Raw genomic sequence first — 26,161 nt, 5'->3', positions numbered from 1 at the left:
CGCATCGGAAAACAAAGTGCTCCCTATGCCATCCCGCCTAGTTGCCCCGAAGAAGAGGAGATTTGTTGCCGGGCGACTAATCTCCCTGAATCTGAGCGTGTGCCCTGAGAATTTAAATAGCAATAATTGTACAGGATGATTTATATATACAGGATATTATGTCTCTGATACAGGCATTAACAACACTTGTGGTATTGGTGATTGTTGCACTTTTTCACTCCAATCCCCCATTGGAGACCCAACTTGAGCTCATGTCAAGGATACGAATACATAGAAAGTCATTTAACCATAATGGTAAGAATATCTATGACACCAAATACATTTTCACCCCTGATATCAACCTTCAAACTGAACAAAAACAAGTGTGATCCTCCTGGGCTGAAAACACTGTATCCAAAAGGATGTGAGGATCTCCAAAAATAAAGAGGCAAATATAAAAAGTAGAAACATTTATTAAAACATGAAGACCTAACGCGTTTCGTGCCTATTGAGGCACTTACTCATAGGCTGAACCAACGTCACACACTATTGCTTTTCCCCCTTTATCGAAGCCAAGGCCGTAGTGAGCCCTTCACACTGACTGTGATGTTTAGCAGGCAGAGCTAATGTGCACAATCTGCCAGTTCTAGCTGCAAATTATTTCCAGAAGCAAAAGCTCAGTTCAAATAAAAGGGCTGTACAGAAGTGAGAGGTATTAATCCGAGTCGTTTAAAAAATGGTATATCCGGTGATACATAAACATGCGGAAGGATTGCTGGGAGTAGAATTTCAGAGAAATTCTAAGTACTATAAAAGACATGGAAACTTTTGTTTTATAAGTCTAGTATTAAGTGCAAGCCTTTATATTTAATATAATACATTTATTTCTGAATACTATTCCTTCTGTTGACTTTAATATTGTTTTTGGACTGGCCCATAAACCATTTCCCTTCCTTTTAACAAATAAAGGAGAGATGTGTGCCCCTAGTTAACTCGATGACATGAATGTGCATTGGTCCAGTTCTGAGAATGGGATCAAACTCACATGATGAAGTCAGGGACGACACAAGGTCAGACCTATTTCCCTATACTGGCAATCACTACAAGAGCTGGAAATGTAAGGTGGAAAAGGGAAGCAAGCAGCCAGGACTGAGTGGCTTTTCCTGGCCTCTCACTTTCCCCGTGTCTTGGAAGACTTGGAGCTACTTGTACTGCAGCCGCGCGTGGGCTGCTTGTTCCGCACACTCGTCTAATATATGATGGTGCCTTATAAATGATGTGTCTCAGCATCAGCAATTATGTTACCAGCCCTGAAAAGTGTTCATGATGCTATTACTCCCCTATCACTGGGTGGAAGCCAGGATTCATCCAGTGTGTCTAGAATTGTAGTAACCAGCTTTTGTGGACATTTTGGTTAAGGGCATTGCTGCTGTTTTGCCATTGCCTTGTGATTCATTTCCTGTTCCCCTCTTCCTGTCTAAGCTGAGAGCAAGTGTGGATAGGGTTGCCACCTGGCCGGTATTTTACAGGCCTGGCCGGTAAAAATGATGGTTGATCCCAATGTTATTAATAGGGAAAAAAGATAAATATATAGGAAGGCCGATATTTCTTTCCAGAAAAGGTGGCAACCCTAAGTGCGGAGCAGGGCTGTGTTAGCTACCATATTGTAATAAATGTGTGTGACTGCTTCACCTGAACTAATGGTGGCCATACACGGGCCGATAAAAGCTGCAGACAGACCTAGTCGGCAGCTTATTGGTCCTAGGGTTGCCACCTAAATTTCGGCCTTCCTATCTATTTATCTTTTTTCCTAGTAATAACATTTGGATCAATCATCATTTAAAATAAATAAAATACCGGCCAGGTGACAACCCTGATTGGTCCTTGTGTGAGGCCATCCGACAGGCTTTCCCCACCGATATCCGGCCAGATGTTGATTGGGCAGGGATAAAAATCCCGTTGGATCGTGGACCACATCTGTTCATTGATGCGGTCCCACGATCCAACCACCCGTATTCCTTACATTATGATCCGAGCGTTGGGCCCTAGGGCCCACGATCGGAACAGCCCAATAATAAGTAATCCTGGGTGGTGGTCGCTGGCTATCACTCAAAAAAGGCCCATAAGTCAAAGCCTTTACTAGCTCAGCATGCAGTCTTAACCTTGCTCAAGCAGCCATGATCTCAGATTCCTGATCACCCTACTGTGGTCAAAATCCGGCACAATATCCTGGGTTTTCTCATAGCCCCAAAGAGCGACCAAAGTCTGCTCAAGCATACGCACCCGGGAGGGTTTGACGGTATACTGCTCCTCTGGATGGTTATGGGAAACTTGTACATAGAGAAATAATTATGTCAACCAGATGACTCTATCACTAGAAGGAATATATTTGCTTCATTTTTCACATGTGCCAAATGCCTGGATATAAAACTAGCATATCCCTGTCATTGGACATCTAACCAGATTCAAGAATCTTAGCAGAGCAATTTAAGGATCTAGTAAGAGCACACAATATACTAGAATCAAGAATTTACAATCAATCATTAAAACAGCCAGGCGGCTTGACTAACGAGCTGAGAAGAAAGCATTGCTGCAGGTATATTTATAAATATATCACGTACAGATGGGAAATGTCATTGAAAACACACAGCATAGGCAGTTACAAGTTTTTTTTCTTAACCAGCTGTGCAACATTAACCACCCAAGGTGATGGATCAGTAGCTAACCCTGAGCATGGAAAGGTCCAGCCCACTAAAGAGGTTACTGGGTGCCATTGTCCTAATGTGACATGGTAAGGCTTATTATATGGCTACATGCTCTTTGTGCTAAATTAAGTAGCATCTCCTCAGCTGCCTGCTGTCAAAAGCCAAGCAGTCAGTCTCCCTAAGTTAATGTGATAACAGAAAATTGCTGTTTGTATCATGGATGAAGACACATTTGGCTTTCTCTTCCTGTTACCCAACACAAAGTAACATTACCATCATCCTGGGCCTCCCTTGGAAAGTGTCCTCCGTGAGCTTTAGCCCACATTGCTCGTGTGGAAGAGCAAAGCCTTGTGTGTGTGCAGAACATCTGATTCTGCTTAAATTCTCGTTCTAGGCCGAAGGAAAGGCAAATCTGGCAGATGTTAGAACAGACTCCGGCTCCAGAAATAGGACTACTCTTTCCTGCTGGCTCATAGGTAAAGTGATTACCCAGTCAGCCTTCCAGTCTTGTACATGAAACGCGCACACACAGAGCCAGCTGGCTCCTCCAGGGGGACATTTACTATTTAAGAACAAAACCCTTTCTTGAAATTGTTTTTATAAGACGCGAGAGGGCGAATGACACATCTCGGTAATGGCGTTTCGTTTCGCTGACATAGTTGATTCATTTCCTGCTCGTGTTTAAAATCTGCTCTGCGACATTATTTCCCCGGCAGGGAAAAACACTTTTTTATCCAAAATTGTGCTTGAGCCACCCGAGGGTTCTAACTTATCTCGGATCAGAGTCCCAAGGGCACACAAGCACCTTTGAATCTGTAGGAGCCAATGAGGGATGAGCATCAGGTCTCCGTTGCTGCACGGTTGGCATTAATACATATCAAACTAAGGGGCTGATTTATCAAAAATAGAGTAGGGCTTTTTTCACAATTCAACAAAAAACACGAGTATGAATATACTCGAGAATATTCTTTGTAACCTCGAATTGTCGCCATTTATTAAAGAACAAAACCATGAAAAGTCGCCAGAAAAATCGGCAAGTCAAAGCGGGCGAGGTTGTACAGAAGTCAATGGGAACGTTCTCTGACAACTTTATTTCGTTATTTATTTTCCCAGTTTATTAAAACATTTAAGATTTTCAGCCTCATTGAAAATGAATGGAAAAATGAGATTCTAGCTGGCACCATGAAAAAACCCGGGCAGAAATATTAAAAAATTTTCTTTAATAAACTAGCATTCGAAAAAAAAAATTGCACGAGTTTCCTCGGATTTATACATCTGCTCCTAAGCATGTATATATATGTGTAACTTCTAGAAATGCGTATCTTGCCAATAACACCCCCCACCTGTTTGGTCTATATTTAGAAAGCAACATCTGTATAAACTCCTCGGCAAATACAAGCTGACCCCAATCTGCAAATATTCTGTCTTACTACTATAAATATTTGCATACCTATCACGAAAGAGATCAAAAAAGACCCGTACAGGGACCAAACATACATAAATCTGACCAGTTCCGGCTCTAATATAATTTTCCAGACCATGTCCTGTAATAGAGACTCATTCTGCAAAGGATAAACTGATGGCATAGTTTCTATTTCAAGGCAAATAAACTGTAAATGAAGCTGCTTCATTAATCAAGCCTCAATCTGCCGCCACTGGAAAAAGCCTGTCTATCACGGACAGTAATTGAATGACAAACACCTATTCACGCTAAGAACAACGTGGTGAACATATAACATAGGTAAGGCCTCCAAGGACATTTTATGAGCCTCGGCCCTGCACTCCATAGAGTGATTTGTATGATATCATCTCCTTAATACAGGCAAGCTTGCGGTAAATCAGATGGCTGGAAAACGACATGGAAAATCTGGACAGCATGGACCTAAGGTGGATAAATAGTATCATTTCTTTCCAGCAAAGGGGGTTGGATATAAACAATCAAAGCCAGGAGGAGGCTATGAGTGGAAAGGACACCATAGAGAACAAGCTGCATAGTACAGTGCACTGATCTGGAGTCTAGAAGAAAGCCGACAGAGGGAGCTGAACGCCAAGTTTCTCCCTCAATATGTTAATAGAGAAACAATGGAGGTGAGAAGCAAACAAACAGAGGTAACAAAGAGAAGAACTAGAAATACAATTGTACCGGCTGCAGATAATTTAGTAGTACACAAACACAGCGCGTCAAGTAGAAAAGCCGTCTCTCTAAAATTCATATGGAATTGCTTTCATTTTATCTTCAGTCTGGTGTGGGTTTTCTTGTTTCGTAGCCACTGTTACCTCTAGTGCAGGGGTCCCCCGACCTTTTTTAACCAAGAGCCACATTCAAATGTAAAAAGAGTGGGGAGCAACACAAGCATGAAAAAGTTAAATAAGTGCTGTGATTGGCTATTTGGTAGCCCCTATGTGGACTGGCAGTCTACAGGAGGCTCTGTTTGGCACTATACTTAGCTTCTATGCAATCAAAATTTGCTTCCAAGCCTGGAATTCAAAAATAAGCACCTGCTTTGAGGACACTGAGAGCAACATACAAGGGGTTGGAGAGCAACATTTTTCTCAAGAGCTACTGGTTGGGGATCACTGCTCTAGTGGAACATGCCATTCAAAATGACTGTTCACTGTGAGACGGAAAATGTACATCCTACCATAAGAGGTTAAATTAAGTTTTACATTATAATCTATGTCCATACCATGTCCCGTGACCTTCCCATTATCCTTTATGTACAGTAGAGGATACTCAACTGTATATATCCTTAGACCAGAAGCTTTTTCAGTTCAAGCTCCCTTTGAAGTTCCAAACTATGGTCTCCTGTAGATTATTGCTACCGAAACCATCAGTATATAGTAACATAGTAACATAGTAACATAGTAAGTAAGGTTGAAAAAAGACACATGTCCATCAAGTTCAACCTTTTTTTTCTTTTTTTTTTTTAACTACCTATCTGCCAGTTGATCCAGAGAAAGGCAAAAAACCCATCTGAAGCCTCTCCAATTTGCCTCAGAGGGGGAAAAATTCCTTCCTGACTCCAAAATGGCAATCGGACTAGTCCCTGGATCAACTTGGACTATGAGCTATTTCCCATAACTCTGTATTCCCTCACTTGCTAAAAAGCTATCCAACCCCTTCTTAAAGCTATGTAATGTATCAGCCTGTACAACTGATACAGGGAGAGAATTCCAGCCATAGTTTCAAGAACACATAGGACAGCACATTTTCAACCTAAATCTTACCCTACCTGACCTTCAAGCAGGTCTTTCAAGGATATCTAGTAGAACACAAAACCTTTCTCCCTAAATTTTAACCTAAATATCCTTTCGTCTGGTCCCACCCATGCCAAAGTTCCAAGAATCCCCAGGGCATTTTTCAACTTCCATACTGATTTGTCTTCTAGGCATTGTGCATATAGGCATTTGGGCTACAGTGCAATCCCAGGAAGTCGTATCAGGTTTCTCAGACAATTTAGATCGCTCTTGCAGAAGCTAAATCCAAATCAGTGTGTTGGAAGGAGTCACACATACCTCAACTATTTCCAACAGGCTGATTTGGCTTGTAGTGTGCATTAACGAATGCAACTGTTGCTGAACACAAGGAACATCCAACCAGTCAGAGCAACACAAGGTCTGGATTGCACTAATGCCCAAAACTGCAGTGCGTCCTAAATGCTACTGTCCATATTGATTTATTTCTTACTTTCTGATTCTAGTATGTTCTTATAAACCCTGGCATCTCGATTATTAAGGCATATCCTGTAAAGGTGTACGTAAGATCATATTCACATCATGGTTTGGAGCTTCTAAGTGAAGGGCAATTTTACCACCCAAAAGCCTTACTTTAAATACAAAATAGAAAGTAGTTGGGGATATTTTTCCTTTCATGAATACATGAATATCCAAGATCAAAGGAACAGCTTGTTTATAGTAAGGCATCATGCTACATCCAGACTTGATTATGTCCTCGTTCTTTCCATTGGACAGAGCTACAATGGTTTTTTGTAGCTGATGAGTTTTCGGACTCTGAACTCTAAGAAAATGTCACATGCCCCTTCTGCCTACCCCTAATTCCTGCCCTGACTAACCCTTGAACAGATACAACAAATACCAGCATTCAGACTGAATTTGGAATACAAGTGCATTATAAATTGTGCTACTGCAGCCGATTACTGACTGCCTGTTTTGGCAATATGGCTGCTTCACGTAGGTTTTGATCCAAAAAATATGAGCGTAGAGTTTTTCATATATATGCAGTTAACATACAGGGGACAGCGACAGCTGGTGTGAAACCCACTAGTTCATTCTTTCCAATAGTAAATCTTTATACCTCCCTCCAGATATAAAATATTCTTTGCAAAGAACAGCCCCCCCTGGGCACAAGTCAAGACGTGTTCTGGACAGTAAATATTCCATTTAGATTTTGATTCCAAAGCTGCCCTGTAATGGAAGCACGCTATTACCTCTATGTATCCCTGGTGAGCTCATACCAATGCACACTAGTATTTCACTGTCAGTTAAAGCACTGCACAGAAAACATAAGGAAAGTATCTCCCCGGTCCAGCATGGCTGCCTCTCAATATCCTAACTGTACATAATGACAGGGACCATTTACTTAAAGGGGTGGTTCACCTTTAAATTAACATTTAGTATGAAGTAGAGAGTGATATTCTGAGATAATTCACAATTGGTTTTAATTTTTTATTATTTGTGGTTTTTGAATTAATTAGCTTTTTATTCAGCAGCTCTCCAGTTTGCAATTTCAGCAATCTGGTGGCTCGGGTCTAAATTACCCTAGCAATTAGTGATGTGTGGGTCGGGATTTGTGGGTCGGGGCGGGACAAGCAAGCGCAGCGTCTATAAAAGACAAACCCAGAAGACGGAAGCCGGGTGGGAAGAGCAGGAGAAGAGCTCAACCCGCACCCGTGAAGAAGCATGCAAGGACGGCCCCAACCCGCCCCACACGCGGGTAGTGGGCCGGCCCGCACATCACTACTAGCAATCATGATTTGAATAAGAGACTGGAATATGAATAGGAGAAGGTCTAAATAGAAAGATGAACAATAAAAAGTAGCAATAACAATAAATGTGTAGCCTTACAGAGCCTTTGTTTTTTAGATGGGGTCAGTAAACCTCATCTTAAAACTGGAAAGAGTCAGAAGAAGAAGGCAAACAATTTAAAAACTATATAAAATAAATAATGAAGACTTAGGGGCCGATTCATCAAGAGTCGAATATCGAGGGTTAATTAACCCTCGATATTCAACTAGGAACTAAAATCCATCGACTTCGAATATCGAAGTCGAAGGATTTAGCGCAGATAGTACGATCGTATGATCGAAGGATTATTCCTTCGATCGAACGATTAAATCCTTCGAATCGAACGATTCGAAGGATTTAAATCCAACGATCGAAGGAATATCCTTCGATCAAAAAAACTTAGGCAAGCCTATGGGGACCTTCCCCATAGGCTAACATTGACTTCGGTAGCTTTTATCTGCCGAACTAGGGGGTCGAAGTTTTTTTTAAAGAGACAGTACTTCGACTATCGAATGGTCGAATAGTCGAACGATTTTTACTTCGAATCCTTCGATTCGAAGTCGTAGTCGTAGTCAAAGGTCGAACTAGCCCATTCGATGGTCGAAGTAGCCCAAAAAACACTTCGAAATTCGAAGTTTTTTTACTTCGAATCCTTCACTCGAGCTTCATGAATCGGCCCCTAAGTGAAAAGTGGCCATTCTATAACATACTAAAGGGACAAATTCACTAAAGCGCGAAGCGCCTAACGCTAGCGCAAATTCGCCAGCGTGACGTTATTTTGTTACTTCGCTGATTTACTAACAGGTGCTGGCATACATTCACTAGTGAAGTGGACCTACTCTATCGCTACTTCGCACCCTTGCTATGTGCTATGGCGAATGGACGTAACTACGCTAATTCATTAACTTGTGCATTTTACTGAACGTTACCTCTTGTGCCAGTCTTGCCTTCCCCACCTCAGACCAGGCGAAGTGCAATAGAAAAAAAAGTCCCAAAAAACGCTGGCGTCTTTTCCTTTTTTAAGGGTGATAGGCTGAAAAAGATTTTTTTGGTGGTACCCTCCTTCCCCCCTACATTTCCTAACATAAGGCACATAAACTATACAGTGGGCTCATGTGTAGGGCAATATAACAACTCTATTTTATTTTATGAAGCTTTCCCAGGCTTGTGTAGTGTAATGTATTTGCTGCTACATATACGTCCATTGTACTTTAACTTGGCGCCGTATGCAAATTAGGCATCGCTAGCGTAACTTCGCTTTCCTTGACGAATTAACGCTAGCGCAACTTCGCTACTGTTCGTTAGTGAGTTAGCAGTTAGCTAGCGCAACTCCGCAGGTTAGTGAATTTGCCCCTAAAAGTTTACTTGAAGGTGAACCACCTCTTTAACCATAATCCCCAGTAATATATCTATTTTTTAGTGTAAGGGGGCCACTACGTTATACAACAAACCAGGAGTGGAATGCAAAATTTAAAATAGGTTCAATTACAATTGGACCTCCGAAATTCCGCAAACAGATGCTGCCAAGATACTTCAAAAATGATGCAAACATTATCTGCCAGCAAATATCAGGAAATGTCGCTACAGATACTACATCCATCCTATCTTACACCACTTCAGACACTACAAACTCAGACAAATGATGTCAACAACCTAGGGCTGACCTCGTACATTGTCCTTGGCTCTGTCCTAGTATCCAACAATTATAAGGAGAAGTTCAGGTATATTGGAAATCTCTGAAGCAACAGACGGGTCCCTTCACGATATCGTGGTCAATTTTTCATTGGCTCTCTCCATCCTCTCCCACAAGTCAAACAAAAACTCCACCATATTTTTCAGATGGATTGGTTGGAATCTACGACAAATAAAGAACAACATACTGAAACATTCTTCTTAACCTGGATAAACTATATTGCCTCCCTTCCTGCTCATAAGACACCTTACTATTTACGCATTTAGACACACTACTTGGTTCGACACAGAAAGATTATCTAATAATCCCATCGTACAAGAAACAGATCTGTACGTCCAAAACCTTTCCCATTCACAGGCGCAGAATCTACGATCACCCCCCAGGAGTCACCAAATAAATCGGATGCTACACACAAGTAACTGACTATTCTTTAACTATGATGAGAGAAAATATGGGTGTATTATTTATCATCTTACCAAGGTTAGCTATACTAACTTGTAACTTCATTTGTTCTACATAATTAGCTATGAATACATTGACAATGGAAATTTCTTTTATGTACCTCCAAACTCCCATTATTTTATGTTTGAAAACTAAATAAAAACATATAATAAAAAAATAGGTTCAATTTAGAGAAAGAATGATGCATAATTAACAAGATATTTGAAAATGAGTTTCCGAATAGTTCGCCTTTAAAAAAAAAAAAATGCTGCCAGCTGGGTACTAGTGTTCTTGCTCTTCTGAGTTCTTTGGGTTTGTAGGGACAGTGTCTTTAAGGGATCATTAAAAGTCTTGGCTGGAGCCCAGAGCATGACGCAGTCTTTCTAATGAAGAGTTTCGCATTTCTGGCAGTTGCTCATTATGTTATGGATACGGCAATTTCTGCCTATGAATAAAAGTAGTGCCAAAAGCCGAAACAACTCCCTGGACAGTATGAGTTCATGGAGGAGGCGTATGGCTGACATAGCACTGGATTTCCCATCACTGTTAGTCTTGGGATATGTCAGCTTTATGGCATAGAGTAGGCATCATGCCCTTTTATAAAAGTTTAACGGTGTGCATGGCCAGAAAAAAAGACTGTGCATTTTTTTGTACAAATCAAGAAGCCTTATCCGTTTTTATTCTGGAGTTCAAGTGACGGGGAACTTCATAAAGAATGAATGCACTAAACAAACAACACCTGCAAAAGATCCTTAGGGCATAAGTCTCACTAGCTGGATCACAGTATAAGGGGCACAAACTGCCAACTCCTTCCGACACACTACTGGGACTGGAAGCAACTGCACCATGTCACCACACACCTCTTTCCATTAGACTCAACACAGGCAGCCGCCTCTCCAACTAGTCAGTGTAAACCTAATAAAACACATATTACAGTATTCTTACAGCAGGAAGTTGCTTTTCCACTTTTCCGCTTAATGGGGTTATTTGAGGTAATGAGGGCTTTTTTTTATGGCTTTGGAACTGCAGAAGGAACATTTAATGGCATAAAATACACATGCACAAGGGGTCCCTAGTCTCAAAAGCTTGCATTCATTAGAGCAGAGCAAGCAAAGTCACAGAAATTAAGCCTGGTCTCTATATGAAAGACAGACAGGGTCTAGATCAGGGGTCCCCAGCATTTTTTTTTACCCGTAAGCTACATTCAAATGTACAAATAAGTTGGAGAGTAACACAAGCATGCAAAAAGTTCTTGGAGGTGCCAAATATGGGCTGTGATTGGCTATTGGTAGACCCTATGAGGACTGGCTGTCTACAGGAAGTTCTGTTTGGCAGCACACAAGGTTTTTATGAAACTAAAACATGCTTTCAAGTCTGGAATTCAAAAATAAGCACCTGCTTTGAGGCCACTGGGAGCCACATCCAAGGAGTTGCAGAGTAACATGTTGCTCACGAGCCACTGGTTGGGGATAATTGGTCTAGATCAGTGATCCCCAACCAGTAGTTCGCGAGTAACATGTTGCTCTCCAACCGCTAGAATGTTGCTCCCAGTGGCCTCAAAGCAGGAGCTTTTGGTTGCATAAAAACCGTGTACTACCAAACAGATCCTCAAAGTAGGTTGACAATCCACATAGATGCTACTAAATAGCCAATCACAGCACCTATTTGGCACCCCAAGAACATTTTTCATGCTAGTGTTGCTCCCCAACTCCTTTTTCTTCTGAAAGTTGCTCACGGGTTCACAAGGTTAGGGATCCCTGGTCTAGATGGAGAGGAAGGATCCTGAAGTGGCAGTTATTGATGATCTAGTACTACTGCAAAACCTAAAGCAGATGTTCAGAGAGAGAAGCAGGGGTGTTTCAGCCATGAGGAAAGGTGAGCACTTTGCCTCAGGCGGTAGCTCTGCAGACGTTACCAGGGGCGGCAAAAAGCCGCTCCTGGTAACTTAAAGAGCAGAATTTCTGGTTTTGAAACCGTAAATTCGGCTTTTCTAGTGCAGAGAGAGCAATTTCCCTCTCTACGCTATCAACACAGACTCAATTGGACCCCCCGTCGGCTGTTAAGGTGAGGGTGACGGGAGGCAGGGGGGAGACATTGCGAACGCTGCCTCAGGCGGCATTACTGCCCCAAAACGCCCCTGGAGAGAACACGTAGAGAAGTATGTAGAGCACACTCTGCATATAGACTAATAGCTGCTGTGGTGCCCCTTCTGCCTTTATAGTAACCAACTGTCTGGCTGACAGAAGACATCCAAAGGCTAATCATGAAGGTAACATATTTGGACTGGAAGCCAAGCACAACTCACTAACTCTTACAGCAGAATCATCATTTTCTGGGTCCAATGGCAGCACTTTAAACTCATTTCTGCAGCTGCTTAAGAACACATGAGATCTCAAGATGTGATTGTTTGAAAGAGGTAGGTGCCAGTATCATTCATGCTGTGTGTGCCGTAACAACAATGATTATGATTACAAGAATCTCTGATCCTGGCACTTACTATATAAACATAAATAAATATTATAGTGCTGGATTTTCTGGGATTTTGGTACTTTGCTTTGTAGAGCACATAAATAGGTTGGCCAATACTGCTGTGGGTATCAGAAGTACAACAAGTTTCCATCAGTATTGCTGTCTTCTCAACCCCAACTCTTGCTATCCTCCCATCTTCTACCAGGAGTTCTCATAGAGATAAAGACAAAGGCACAACTCAATCAGGGCAAGTTAAATACCCGTATGAACAGCTCTAGGGCCCCAGAGTACACTAATATAAAAGCAGGACCCCAGTGCCCTTTAATAGGAATACCATGAAGAAGGTGACAGGGCTTCATCTGCTGGAAGTCATGGTTTGGGAACCACTGATGTTAAACGTTCAATCAAATGGCAAAGAAAGTAAAAATTTTTTTCTACAAGTCGGCACTCCACTTTGAAAGAGATTGCCCCAGCCCAGGGATCTTTCTATTGAAGCACTGCCAAAAAGCCAACCACAAATAAGTCTTATTCGGACCAGCCAGTCTGAATAACAGAGCTGTAATGTCTGACTATGAACATTGAGACAATTGTGGTAGGTCAGCAAGTTTCCAGACAGAAAGAGGCAGTCCCAAAAGTACTAGCAGAAAAGCAGTTCTACCAAATAAAAATTGTGAATCGATAGATAGATAGATAAATAGAAACATTATTTATGGTGTTAATAAGAAAGGGCTGATAAGAACCAGCCCAAGCCTAGGCCTACTGGTGGATATTCTAGTACTCTGGTAGCCCAGCCCAATCCTCTGTTTTAATATGTGCAGATCTATACTGCACAAAGCAAGGGGCAAGTTAGCCCTAGTGTTACTGACTGAGCCAAATGCCTGAGGAGTTCTCAGATCTCAGTCTTCCAGCTGGGAAAGACTGGATTGGTTAAAAAAAAAAAATCTATTAAAAATAGAAAATGTAAATTGCAAAAGATCCCACCCTCTGATTAAGTCTAACGTACTTTTGTTTGGATTTTAAATGCCCTTTAAGCAGCGGGAATCAGCTCAAGTAAAGCTATGGATGTGAGCCCATCTTGACCAGCATGCGCCATTAAACTTTTTTTTTTTTTTAACAATACAACAATTAACAAGACAGAAAATAATCACTTTAGTTTTTAGGGCTCAGTACAAACTGACGTGGTAACAGGACTGGGACGCTGTGAGGCCATGCCCACCATGTACCTGCTGCTGCTGTAGGGGAAAACCATTTTACAGTTAGTGGCAGGAAGACTTGGATTCCTGTTTTATTATACAAAGTCTGCAAAGTAGACAAGGAAAAACTTTACCGGCCTACCCATGGTGCCCCTCTTCCCGGGAACTCCAGGCAAACCCTGTGTGGAAACAAAGGAGAGACTTTAAGTTTTGGGTTCAACAAGGTAATCACGCATAGGCAGGTCGCAGGAAAACAGGCTGTGCCACATCTTATTCTGCCCCATCAGCCCCTACGCACAGTAGAGAAGGGGGGTAATAATCATGGTGCTTAAAGGAGAAGGAATAGCATTTTACAATTGGGGTGCAAAAAGTTAGGCACCCACAAGTGACTATTTTTACTTACCTGACACTCCAGGACAGTGCTCCGATCAGCAGAAAAGTGCACCGGCCTGGGGTTCTTCTAGCGAGCACCACTGAGAGATCCTCTTCCTGCTTCATCGGTTTTCAAATTTCCCGGGGCAGACGCATGTGCAATAGAGCAAATTCGCCGGCTTTTTTGTTAAAGTCCAGCTTTCAGTTCTACTGCGCATGTGCAACTGCGAGAAGACCCGAAGAAGCAAGAAGAGAATCTCTCCATGGTGGTCCCCAGAGGAACCCTGGGTCTGTGCATTTTTCTGCTGATAGGAGTGCTGGCCCAGGGTGTCAGGTGGGTGTCAGGGTGGTCAGATGGGGCAGAAACATGAAAACAAACATTTTATTCTATCACTAAATCAAATCCAGAAATGAATTTCTATGCCTCACATGCTGCCTTCAACAATGGGTGATGGTTGTTGTATTGATTCTGGCACAGTTGTCACTTTATATATCTTAATCATGAATATTTCCCTTATCGTGAGTGTTCATTATCCATAGCACTATGTTGGAGCTGCTATATTGCTTGTCATAGCTGAGGCATTCAATAAATAAAAGTCACTGTAGATGGCAGTGATCTGAAGATTGCACTCATATCTAATAAGGAATGTTATATGCAAACAGTAAGCATCACTCTCATACTGCACAATGAATGGGAGTTATATCCTACTTAAAAAAAGAGTTTCAGTGTTAAAGGATCCCCCTAAGCAGTCACATTAAAGCAGCAATACAGGGTTTAGTTTATCTGTAATGTATGATGTAGCAATATCGGTTTGATCGCATAAGCGTTTAATTGCTAAAAGCAACAGGTAGTGGGACCTGTGCCGCCACCAAGGATCATAAAGCTGGAAACCTATCAGCCATAACTCTACAGTGGTGTGTCCAGCAAAAGCAATGAGTTATGTGCTACAGAATTCCAGTGGCTGATTCATCAAAGCGGCTGAACAAAATACCACTTTATAATAAATTGCTTCTTTTCTTAAATCACTTAATCCAACAGGTTGAAATATCTATCCCAGAATATACTTTTTGTCCTAAATGTGTGCTCCTGTAAACAGTCCCAGGCACCACAATGTGACAAATACGTAGAAAGTGGATGGAGATAGAACAGAACTCGCAGTGACACCACGGGGGTTATTTACTAACATCCAAATTTATCTCATATCATATTATATTAAAAAAAAGACCAAACTCCCATGCTCGATTTGACTTTATTTATTAATAAAATAACCCGAATTAATTAAAAAAAACTTGAGCAGGCTTTTTTCCTAAATTTTTTTGAGTTTTTGCCTGAAAAAGTCAGATTTTCGGGCTAAACCCACCGAAGACCCTGATAACTTCAATTTGGGATGGCTGCCTCTCCAGTTGACTTATACTGGACTTGTATGAGATGTCGGATTTTCAGATTTTGTCTTTTTGCAGCATTGGGGTACAATAAATGTCGAAAAATCCTCTAAAATTTTGAGTTTTCTAGTGAAATAAAACTGGAACTTTCTGAGATTTTACTATTCGGACTTTGATAAATAATCCCCTACATGTTTCAAGCAGAGTCGCCTTGTCTAAAAAAGAGGGCAACTATGCTCGTAACATGCAGTGTCTAATAAAAGGATATTTTGCAGCGTAGGGACTGCGCTTCCTGCTCTGTCTCCACCCATTTTTTAAGAACGGTGTCTTTTCTAGCTAGAAAATGTTGGCATGGGTTGATTTCTTGGTAATTTAGGGTTAACAAAAGCCAGACTGCATCTTATTTTAACTACTTGATTAGGATAGGTCTTGTTTGGCATTGCTAAAGGGGAAGTAAACCCATACTTTTAATATAGGGTTCCTGCATAAACTATAATTCCCTCTCACTGGATGCACAAGCCAAACACAACAGAATGGCCTTACACTCACCTGCCTGAACTGACTGCACAGACACCCTGTCTGATCTTTTTTTCTACTGCCCACCATTCTTTGCATCTTGTTAGTGATTAGTAAACAGTGGCATCTGCCAATCTGTTCCATGATTCCAGAGCACAAGCTCCTGCCACAGAGCCAGGTACATGAAGTGATAGTGATGCCAGCCGATATGGCAGTTGATAGCCGATATGGCAGTTGCTAACCCGGCAGTGTATGATGGAGCACAGCTGTTCTGAGTCATCTTTTTGGTGTGGTTAGGGACAGAGTATGGGTTTCTTTCTCAAGTAAAGGGAAGCAACCCCTAAAGTAGTAGGAGCAGGAGTTATATAAATAAATGCAGGGGCAAGGTCAAACAAACAGACTGGAATAGGGTGTCCGTTTTAGGGGGCTCTCTGTTCTTGCTCAAGACACTTGTCTGAAAGAAAGCTGGCTTCTGCCATATTGTTTTAAGGGACAGAACCTGCGTCGTGGAATGGATCAAACCAATGCTGCTTTCAATTGCAATCACATTTTCTTGTAAGGAATGCAAGGACTCTGCAGTATGTAGTTCCCAGAGCTTGATGCCCTCTTGGTGCTTAGCACAATTATCACAAATTGTGTGTAACATATAAGATGTATCACAAACACTTATTTACTGTCCACTATTTAATTAGCAGGGGAACCACAACATTCCTCTGTCGCTGTGCACTGGGAGTGCGTCTGGCTCCCTACGCACGAAGCAACCTTCCATGGGCCCTGCTGTTTATTTATGCATTTAATGACTTAGAGGGCAGAATAAAGGCTTGTTTATAATTAGTTCTTACAACATCACAGGGAATTGGTTTTTAGATCAGTCAAATGGAAACGTGTTAAGCCAGACCCAGCCTCCACTGTTTGCTTCACTGCATGGGAAAATGTCTCGTTTGTTCAAGCTCTGGCATAGAAAGTCCCTGACAATTGGCCAAGTGAAAACTACATATATATATATATATATATATATATATATATATATATATATATATATATATATATATATATATATATATATAAGTATATAGCAAAATGAATAAAGCTGAGAAGAGTGTAATGAGTAAATTATACTTTAGAACTCTAAGCAATAGCCTTGGATTATTAGTATGAAGGCACAGGGCTACCATGCTGCTTTACAGTCTAATAATATGGTGGTAAAAGGTTCTCCTGGGGTGGCCCACTTTCTAATCAATGATTGGTGCAAATAGAGTACGCCATTGTGGGACGTAGGACACTTTGTGGGATGTTGGACACGGACAACATTATCCCAATGCAAAAATAAAAATAAACCAGGCCTGGATTTCCTTGGGATTTGACTTGCCTTTTTGTTGGACTCTATAAACATGGTAAATTTTGTTTGAAATAAATCATTTTGGACAGTTGAATCACTGGCCTATGGTTACAGCTTACTGTGTGCAGAAAACATTCCTTGTCTGTATATTTCTATTTATTTGCACATGGTAGGCAGCTGCCATACTGTCCTATTCTCTCCCTGAATCACTGCAAAAGAAATGTGGCAAAGGAGTTTATTCAGGTTTGATGTTTCAGAATGTATTTTGATAACGTAGGACTCCTTGTCATCACTAGGAGGGTACAGTAAAAATAAGCATAACATTTCCTCAAACTCAGAGCTAATACTCACACGTTCTCCATCAGCGCCAGGCAGCCCAAATAAACCAGGGGGGCCAATGTAGCCCTATAAGGAATAGAAAAAAAAAAAAAGATGTCAGCAGTGGTTCTGCACCCCATTCTGCCCACTTTCCTGAGCCGATGGTAGAGCCACGTCTCCTCCAGCGCTGGTCTGAGGCTCTCCGTGATGAAATAAACCTTGAGGCAAGTGTATATGCCCATGGACTGCATGGTGCTGGCTTCCACGATGTAGTCCAAGGGCACATACCCTCACACCAGGGAGCACGGCATTCTATGCAGAAGGGAGCCAAGCCGGTGCCTGCAACCTTTTAAGCACAGGGAATCTGCAGTAACAAAGGTTTTTTTATTGGATAACACACATAGGCATGGAAGACAATTACATTTACTCCAGACTCAAAAAAAAAAAAAAAAGAAAGCAACCTTCTAAGAGCTACATTTAAACAAACGTGCCAAAGTAATGGTTGTGGGTGATGGGCACAGTAAAACATAAACCAATTTCATTGTTTAGCTGTAGCTTTTACGTTGGCCTTATTTGGGAATGTATAAGCTAAAAGACTGGCACTGCGATATTTATAATGTGCCCTTTATACAGTAAATCAACGAGACGGCTGCCTTTTATACACATAACACAATAGTGCACACTTCAATACACTTTTAACAGCGGGCACATTATCCTTTATAAAATGGTAGAGATTCATTACTGAATCCAGGATACGGTTCAAGATTCAGGCTTTCTCTGCAGAATTCGTCTTTGGCCGAATCCAAGTACCTGGGCACACCAGATCCTTAAAATCATGTGCCATTTTGTCACACAAATTGTCATTTCTATTACATACACTGGGGGTCATTTATAAAGTTCGCGCATTGCATATATATTCGCAAATAGTTGACCATGCTTTTTCCTGAACGCTTAAATATTGCACTGGCTCGCAAATGAGACAGGTTTTTGTGTGAGTGCGCCCACTGTGCGAGGAGGGTGTGCACGAAAATGGCATTGACAGTAACTCAAATTCGGGAAACTGTTTTGCGAATATTTTCTCCGCCATCAAAGTCATGCCGTAATTCAAACGCAGAGTGTGCAAATAAATATTCACCATTTTTGATTTTCGCCATCTTTAAAAAGCTATAAAGCTATATAAATGAGCCCCACTGTGCACAAGGTTCACTTTAACCCTTCATTACTCTAATTTGCATATAAAAATTAGGGTTCGGATTTGGTTCATGATTCATCCGAATTCATCATGAAAGATTTGTATGAATCCTTCATGAAAGATTCGAGATTCGTCCAAATTAGCGCATTTGGTGCATCCCTATAATTTGGGCATGCACTTATATTTATATAGAATACATACAACAAGCTGCACTTCCCTCTGCATCAGGCAGATTGGGCTGCGCATAGGCTGGGGCCCAATAGAGTAGATAATACATGGGGAAAGTGCACTGATCCTAAAGCATTGGCCAATGGCACTCCAAAAAGGCTCCAGGAAGCCAATGTTTGTTAAAATAATAAAATTCTATAAAGTTCAAGTAATAAAAAGGGCTAAAAGGTATTCTGCATAACAGGAAGTGATTTGTGCATAGGATCATTCCTTCTATCGTTCAGAAACAATATTCAGTTTACTGCGTATTTGACTTGTGCATGGATTCACTTTAGTTTTACCCAATAATTGTGTAAGATGACAAATTTACCAACATTCACATTAAGATCACAGTGCTTCACTATAATGTCTGTTAACCCCTTGCTACTAGTCGTGCTTGCAACAGACTGAAGCTGGCCATAGACTCAAAGATTCGCTCGTTTGGTGACATCGCCAAACGAGTGGATCTTTCCCCGATATGCCACTAACGGCAGGGCTATATCGGGGGTAATTCAAACGTTCGGCCGTACAGCTGAACAATCGAATTACGATACGCCAAGGGGCTCTGACGGGTCGGTCGGTTAAAAATCAAACCTTCCCAATAGATATCGTGGCCAGATATCGATTGGGAAGACACGTCGGAAGCCCCCATACACGGGCAGGTAAGCTGTCAAATTGGTCCAATATCGGCAGCTTTATCTGCCCGTGTATGGCCACCATTACAGTTAGCAACACAATATATATACAATATACACCCAATGTGGCTGCATATAATGACAAATTTCTTTGCAATCAAAGTGTTAATAAAGACAAATTTGGTTGGAAAATAAGGGCAGCGACTACCATTTCCCTATAGCATTTGTGACTTTGGCAAGCTGGAAAGGAAGGCCTTTCAGAAGGAAACACAAGATCATTTTTTCATATAAAGCTTGATATTTGCCTCTGCCCCTTTAACCTTTTGGGATACAAGAGACACTATGTTTGCTGTGCCAACCTAAACCTGCGATGAGACTGTGCAGAATCGGTCCTTTTAGAGGAGCCAGCACACCCTGGGACACTGGAGGAATAGAACATAAATAGCCCATTTGTGTATGGCTTCAAGATGTGCTCTTGGTTTTGATGTTCAAGTCATGTAAACTGTTTCTCAAGTGCCGGAGCTGGGTTTTGTGAGAGTGGGACCCCTGCCTGCAATTAGCGCAGTTCTGTTTACTGGGTGCGGGGAAGTAATAGGCTACTTTAACCACTGTGCCTCTACTTTACTTCTTATGGGCCTTTTAACATTATTTTTACCGGGGCTCCCTGAAGTACCTTCAGGATATGGTGTGCTGCCATCATTGAGCTGTGATTGTTGTCAATTACAAGTCACAGTTAAAGACTGCGCGGGATTCGATAAAAGCAGCGGAGAAGCAGTTATATCTGGCTTCAGAGCCGCCATTGTCGGAAAATGTGTTTTTAATGTAGATACATACTCGGAATAAATTTGTTGCTGTCTCTGCATAATAAAATGCCACAAGATCACCCTTTGCTGCCCTGGGTCAGACCCGACTGTTCTTTCTATGGCTAATAATTAAACAGTGACACTAACCCGGTTTCCCTTGGGCCCAGCAACTCCTATTGGTCCAGGCAAGCCCTAAAAATAAGACAGAGAAGGAAAAGAATACAGATTCAGAGCTGTCACAATGAAATCAAATCGAGGAGGGATTTCCAGCCTGTGTCCCTGGCTGGGAGCTGTAGTTTAGCTGGAGGGCTGCAGGTTAGACATCCCAGGGAAAATGATTATATATATATACAGTATATATATATATATATATATATATATATATATATATATATATATATATATATATATATATATATATGTATATATATATATATATATATATATATATATATATATATACACACACACACTAATATAATTGTAACAAAGTCCAGAAGACGTTGTAACATAACTCCATTCAGGGTTCTATACAAGATAAGAGTTAAAATACCCCCTAAAGAAAACTGGTAAAGGAAATAAAAATACATCTTAGAATTCTATTACCTGTATATCTCCAGCAGCACATTTACTTTGTAACTCTATGTAGTCAGTGCTAAGTTCTGTGATAAGCTAAGAGGTGTATTATCCCATATTTATACAGAATCTGCTTACTATCAATTAATATAGATATATTTCTCTATAGCTGCTAGTCTAGTGCACATAGAGCTAACAGTTTGAGGTAGAGTCCTGCGCGGGTCAATTTTTTGGGATCTGTACCCGCAACCTGCAATACGCAACCTGTACCCGCATTCTAACCCGCTTGGAACCGCTACATGACCCTACCCGCAAGTACCTTATCCGCAACCTGGACCCGCTGACCATCAAGAATCAGGAAGTGCTGTCATGTGACGTCATCGGAAGTAGACGTGACCCAAAAAAGTAGTGAATATCGCTATTCGAGTAGACCCGCGGCCGTACCCGCGACCCGCAGAACCACGTGTTTACCCGCACCCAGAACTTCTACCCGCAACCCGCAGGGTACCACAGGTTTTTGTGGGTAACCCGCAGGTACCGGACCCGCTGCAGGACTCTAGTTTGAGGTACAGAGACCAATTCAAAGGGAAATAGCAGAGGCATGGCTCCCCGCTCTGCATTGGCCTGTATTTAGTCACATCTGCCCTCCCTGTCCTACTGTCTGTTCTGATTCTGAAGACTGTGTATGTGCCATAGGCCTTAGGAATCAGTAAATAGGGGTCTTTGGGAAGATACAAGAATAATCATGGGAGAAGCGCAGTTAGGAACACTTTTACAGAGTCAAAAAAAGGCCCTCCAAAATATTATTTTACACATTCTTTTTCCATTTAACATATAATAATGGAAGTGTAATCATTTGTTTTTTAAATTTTTATCGTGCTTCCGCAACCTAATAATGTTTTCCTACTGCAAACCATACTTTTGCTCATGCTGGAATCAGCCAATAAGAGCAGGTGAAATCCGTCCGTGACTCACAGCAGTGTGTCACTTGCAGCTGCCAAAAAACTGTTAGGTTGAGGAACAAATCAATTATCAAAATATATATAACCAAAAACAATAGAAAAAGAGTTATTTAATATCTGCTACAATTTAGATTTAGGGTTTCTCTGCAACCCTTACACTCTTTATTTGTGTAAAAGCTAAAGGGTTTGATTTGCAACAGACTTCCATGCTGAAAAGGCTTTGAAAATACATGGCTGGTTAAGGTATAAAAAGGGTCCCTGGTCTCAGTTATACGTATGTACCTGCACACCCAGACCCCTGCATTGATATAACCTGCTCACAGCATGGTAAGATTTACTGCACCTGCCTGCCAGGATAACCTTTGGCCCCTGCGCTTCCCTCGGGTCCTCGCACACCCTGCAAGAGAGAAGGGAAAAAGCTGAAACCTGCGTGGGAAGCATACAAAGCACTGTTTGTTTTTGGGACATGCTACAATGACATTATACCCTGGATATACGTGTCAGTGATTAATAAAGAATCTTACCAGAATATTTTTATATTTATGACCATGATATTAGCATACAGAGTTATTGACACACCTTGGGGCAAATTCACTAAGATTCGTAGTTGCGCCAGGCGTAACTTCGCCACACTTCGCCAGGCGTAGTTTCACCAGCGCTTCGCAAATTCACTAAAATCCGAAGTTGTGCTCAGGGGTAGCGTAAGGTTGCGAAGTTGCGCTAGCGTTGCTTCGCTAAGTAAAGCGAAGTTACGCTAGCGAAGGCTAATTTGCATACGGCGCCAAATTCAAATTTCAATGGAGGAATACGTATCAGCACTACAAATGCCTAGAAAAGCTTCAAAACATCAAATAAAAATTTTATTTTGCCCTACACATGTGCCCACTGTTTAGGTAAGTTGCCATGAGTCAGGAAATGTAGGGGGGAAGGAGGGGAGCCCCAAAAAAAATTTCGATCTTTTTCAGCCTATCACCCATAATGTAGAAAACACGCCAGCGTTTTTTGGGACTTAGAAAAAATTATGCCTTTTTTTTAAGCAATCCCTATCTACTCTATTGTGCTTCGCCTGGTCTGAGGTGCGAAGGAAGTCTAGCGTAAAAGGTAGCGTTCAGTACACTGCGCGCGTTAGTGAATTTGCGTAGTTACGTCGCTACCGAAACTTCGCCAGGCGTAAGGGTGCGAAGTAACACTAGCGAAACTACGCCAGCGTTCGTTAGTGAATTTGCGCAGTAACGAAAATGCCAAACGCTAGCGAAGTAACGCTAGCGTTCGGCGCTTTGGCGCTTAGTGAATTTGCCCCCTTGTGTTTGGACATGTGAGTTCTCAAGTGCGCAAATACCTTTTAAAAAAAAGGGTTTCCTGTAGAATTTAGAACGGTGCCCAGTTTGCCGTTTTCAGCCTTCCTATAGCTACTTTCTTGGCACAGCACGGGGCCCTTTAAGAACTGCATTTATCTCCAATGCACAGGGCTGTTTGACTTGAGCTCCTTCTGCCAAGAAGCTTAAGGAGTCAATGGCCTCTGCTGAAACAACCCCACTATTCATTGCTTTCCCAGTGCAGCCGGACATATCCAAACATGGGGTGGAGGACAAGAACAGGAGCGCTTCAGTGTGAATGATAATCTCTGACGGGGGAACGTCTGCACTCACAACAAAGTGATCCCTGCCGATCTTAGCCACTGTCACATTAAAATACCTCAATTTTTGGTGGAGACTCCAGCATATTATTTGCACTAAAGGATTTCTTTCGTGCTGCTGCCATTATAGTGGTGTCTCTCTCTATATATAGACGGACAAGAAGCTACTGAGCGGCATGGAGCATGTTCAAGGTAAAAAACAAAAGGTAAAATTGCAATTTATACAGATCTTACTAAGCATGATTAAGATAGTATTTACATACAGATGTAAGCTACAGCATCAGGGGATATGCGTGGAAACTAGAATGATCCATCTTGCAGAAGGGAAATGGATATAAAAATATTTAATTTGTACCTGCTCCACTGGCAGCAAATGGGTTAACAAAGTGCAGTCAAACACCATTTCCTATTAGAGGAGTTAATAGTGTCTAGTACAGGAATGAATGGGTTATCTGTAGTCTCTAGGGAGCTCCGGGAAATACTTACCGGTTCACCAGGATGTCCTTGAGGTCCTAGGTAGCCCTTTAGTCCCTAAAAAGATACAGAATGTCACTTAAACTTCTTGGCGGATCAAATGTTAGAGAGAAGAAAGACGGTGCTTATTTCTTTACGGGTTGGTAGCAGCGATATTCCTCAATGGGACCTTGTCAGTGGGTTTGTGGCAGATAATATAATATTAATAAATAGAATACACAACATGGACATGTTGAATGACCAGGTTAAAGTGAAATGATTTATTGACATTTAAAAGGTATAGATTTTAAAATGGCAAAAGTCTTATTTTATACAGGACATATTCCCATCCTTTAGGTGTGGAGAGAGTCATAAATTACATTTCAACCATTTATCTCTACCTAGGATCCTACAACGCTTATCTATAACTGGCTAAGGGTCCGGGGAGAATAGTCGCCCAGCGACAAATCTCCTCTTCTTCGGGGGGCCACTCTCCAGCAAACTGCTTCCCCTGCCTTCCCGCCGGTTAAAATGTAAAACGACGGCCGGATGGCACTCGGCATGATTCGTTTCCCAAAGTCGTCTGAAGTTTGCCTCGTGAGGCGACTTCGGAAAACTGCCATCCCGCCGGTGATTTGGGGAGATTAGTCGGGGAGATTAGTCGCCCTGAAGAAGAGGAGATTTGTCGCCTGGCGACTAATCTCCCCGAATCTGCCTGTGTGCCCTGACCCTAAGCACACCACACTAAAGCCCTTCAGCAGACCCAAGGTTCCATAGTTACTAATTTAAACTGTACAAGAGCTTCTAAAGCAAAAATGTCCTCTATTTACCAGTAGCAGAACATTATAGTTAACATTTTTGGTTTTAAAACTCCTGGACTGGACCCGAAACACTAGAGGAAGCTGAGACAATAAAGAAGAATTTACTGGTTGGCAAGTAATGGTGGCCATACACTGAGAGATCCGCTCGTTTGACAATGTAGCCAAACGAGCGGATCTCTCCCCAATATGCCCACCTTGAGGTGGGCAATATCGGGCTGATCTGATAGTGGGCCCTAGGGCCCAACGATCGGATCCTAACGAATAGCAATGGGCGGTCGGATCGCGGGACTGCATCCACGAATAGATGCGGCTGCGATCCGACGGGATTTTTCGGCCCATCCGATCGAGATCTGGCCGACTTTCAGACATATCTTGATTGGTGAAGCCCGTCCGACGGTCTGTCGGCAGCTTTTATAGGCCCATGTATGGCCACCTTAAGAACCCAGTGTGCCACATCTGTACTGGTTACAAAGAAAATAAAGCAGTTTGTGCCCTCTATCTTGTGATCAGCATTATGGCCCACTGAAGAGGGGGATACCACTGGAAGAGGAATGTGAGAGGAATGCAAAGAAATGTATTAAGGATCTGTCTGTAAGAAGTCAAATTATGACAATGAAATGGAATGGTTTGTAGAACACAGAATCAATGGTTTTGAGTCTTTCTCGGAGTTGCTTTTCAAAAACAGATCTAACATTCTTGGCAAAGTTTCCATGCATACATTTATAATTGTAGCTGAATAAATTTAGGACTATAGGAATGATGACCTGAATGTATGATTAAAGAACAAATACTGTATGAGAGCTGCGAGTAGAAGAGTGAATGAATTATCAGCACCGTCATCTGAATGAAAGAGAATGGACCCAAAGCTGCTGTTTTAACTATGTAAGTGAATGATAGTCAAGTGGATCATTTATTGACTGCTGTGATTAAGGGGCAAGGTGCACGAATAATTAAGGAGCAAGAAGCATGAATAACAAGTCACTAAATAAATGAAGGGACACAGATGCTGAATGACTTCTCTAATGAATAAATCACCCATCTCAAAGTAAAGAGCAGATGCTGGATTGCAGCTCCTGTGGAGGTGAAACCGTGTGAATGACTATTACTATTAGCTATTACCCAAGGTTACAAATGAGGGTCAGTGAACACATGACATTTCCAGATGATGAATGAAAGCCATCACTCCAGTTACTGCAACTAACATGCTTTAGCCGAAGAATCACTGTAGCAATGATCACATTACAGTGATCATTATAGCTGTACACTATGAAAAAGGTTGCCCACTGTGGATATGTTGGTACCATGTTTGGGAAATGACCGGTATGTTTTAAAACGACAAGCGGTCCTCAATCTGACGGGATTTTTAAACCTGTGTGATAAACATCTGCTGGGTTTTTGGGAAGATATTGATCAGGGAGAAACCACGTACACTGGCCAATAAGC

At 41.7% G+C, this 26,161-nt stretch overlaps 1 protein-coding gene across 5 annotated transcripts in view; it reads right to left on the bottom strand.

The window, feature by feature from the left end:
- col27a1.L (collagen, type XXVII, alpha 1 L homeolog) overlaps positions 1-26,161 on the bottom strand; it is a 314,667-nt gene that overhangs the window by 224,378 nt on the left and 64,128 nt on the right. For all 5 annotated transcript variants that reach the window (XM_041573258.1, XM_041573257.1, XM_041573260.1 and 2 more), the window contains exons 8-12: positions 23,931-23,975; positions 22,152-22,205; positions 20,418-20,462; positions 17,467-17,520; positions 13,640-13,684 (exon numbers count right to left, since the gene is read on the bottom strand). In XM_041573258.1, coding sequence (XP_041429192.1) covers positions 13,640-13,684; positions 17,467-17,520; positions 20,418-20,462; positions 22,152-22,205; positions 23,931-23,975 — 243 coding nt within the window. The remainder of the gene's footprint in view (positions 1-13,639; positions 13,685-17,466; positions 17,521-20,417; positions 20,463-22,151; positions 22,206-23,930; positions 23,976-26,161) is intronic.

Source organism: Xenopus laevis, chromosome 8L (assembly GCF_017654675.1).
Source record: "Xenopus laevis strain J_2021 chromosome 8L, Xenopus_laevis_v10.1, whole genome shotgun sequence".
NCBI lineage: Eukaryota > Metazoa > Chordata > Amphibia > Anura > Pipidae > Xenopus > Xenopus laevis.
Note: the sequence above shows the minus strand (reverse complement) of the source record. Positions and strands in the feature narration are given on the sequence as shown.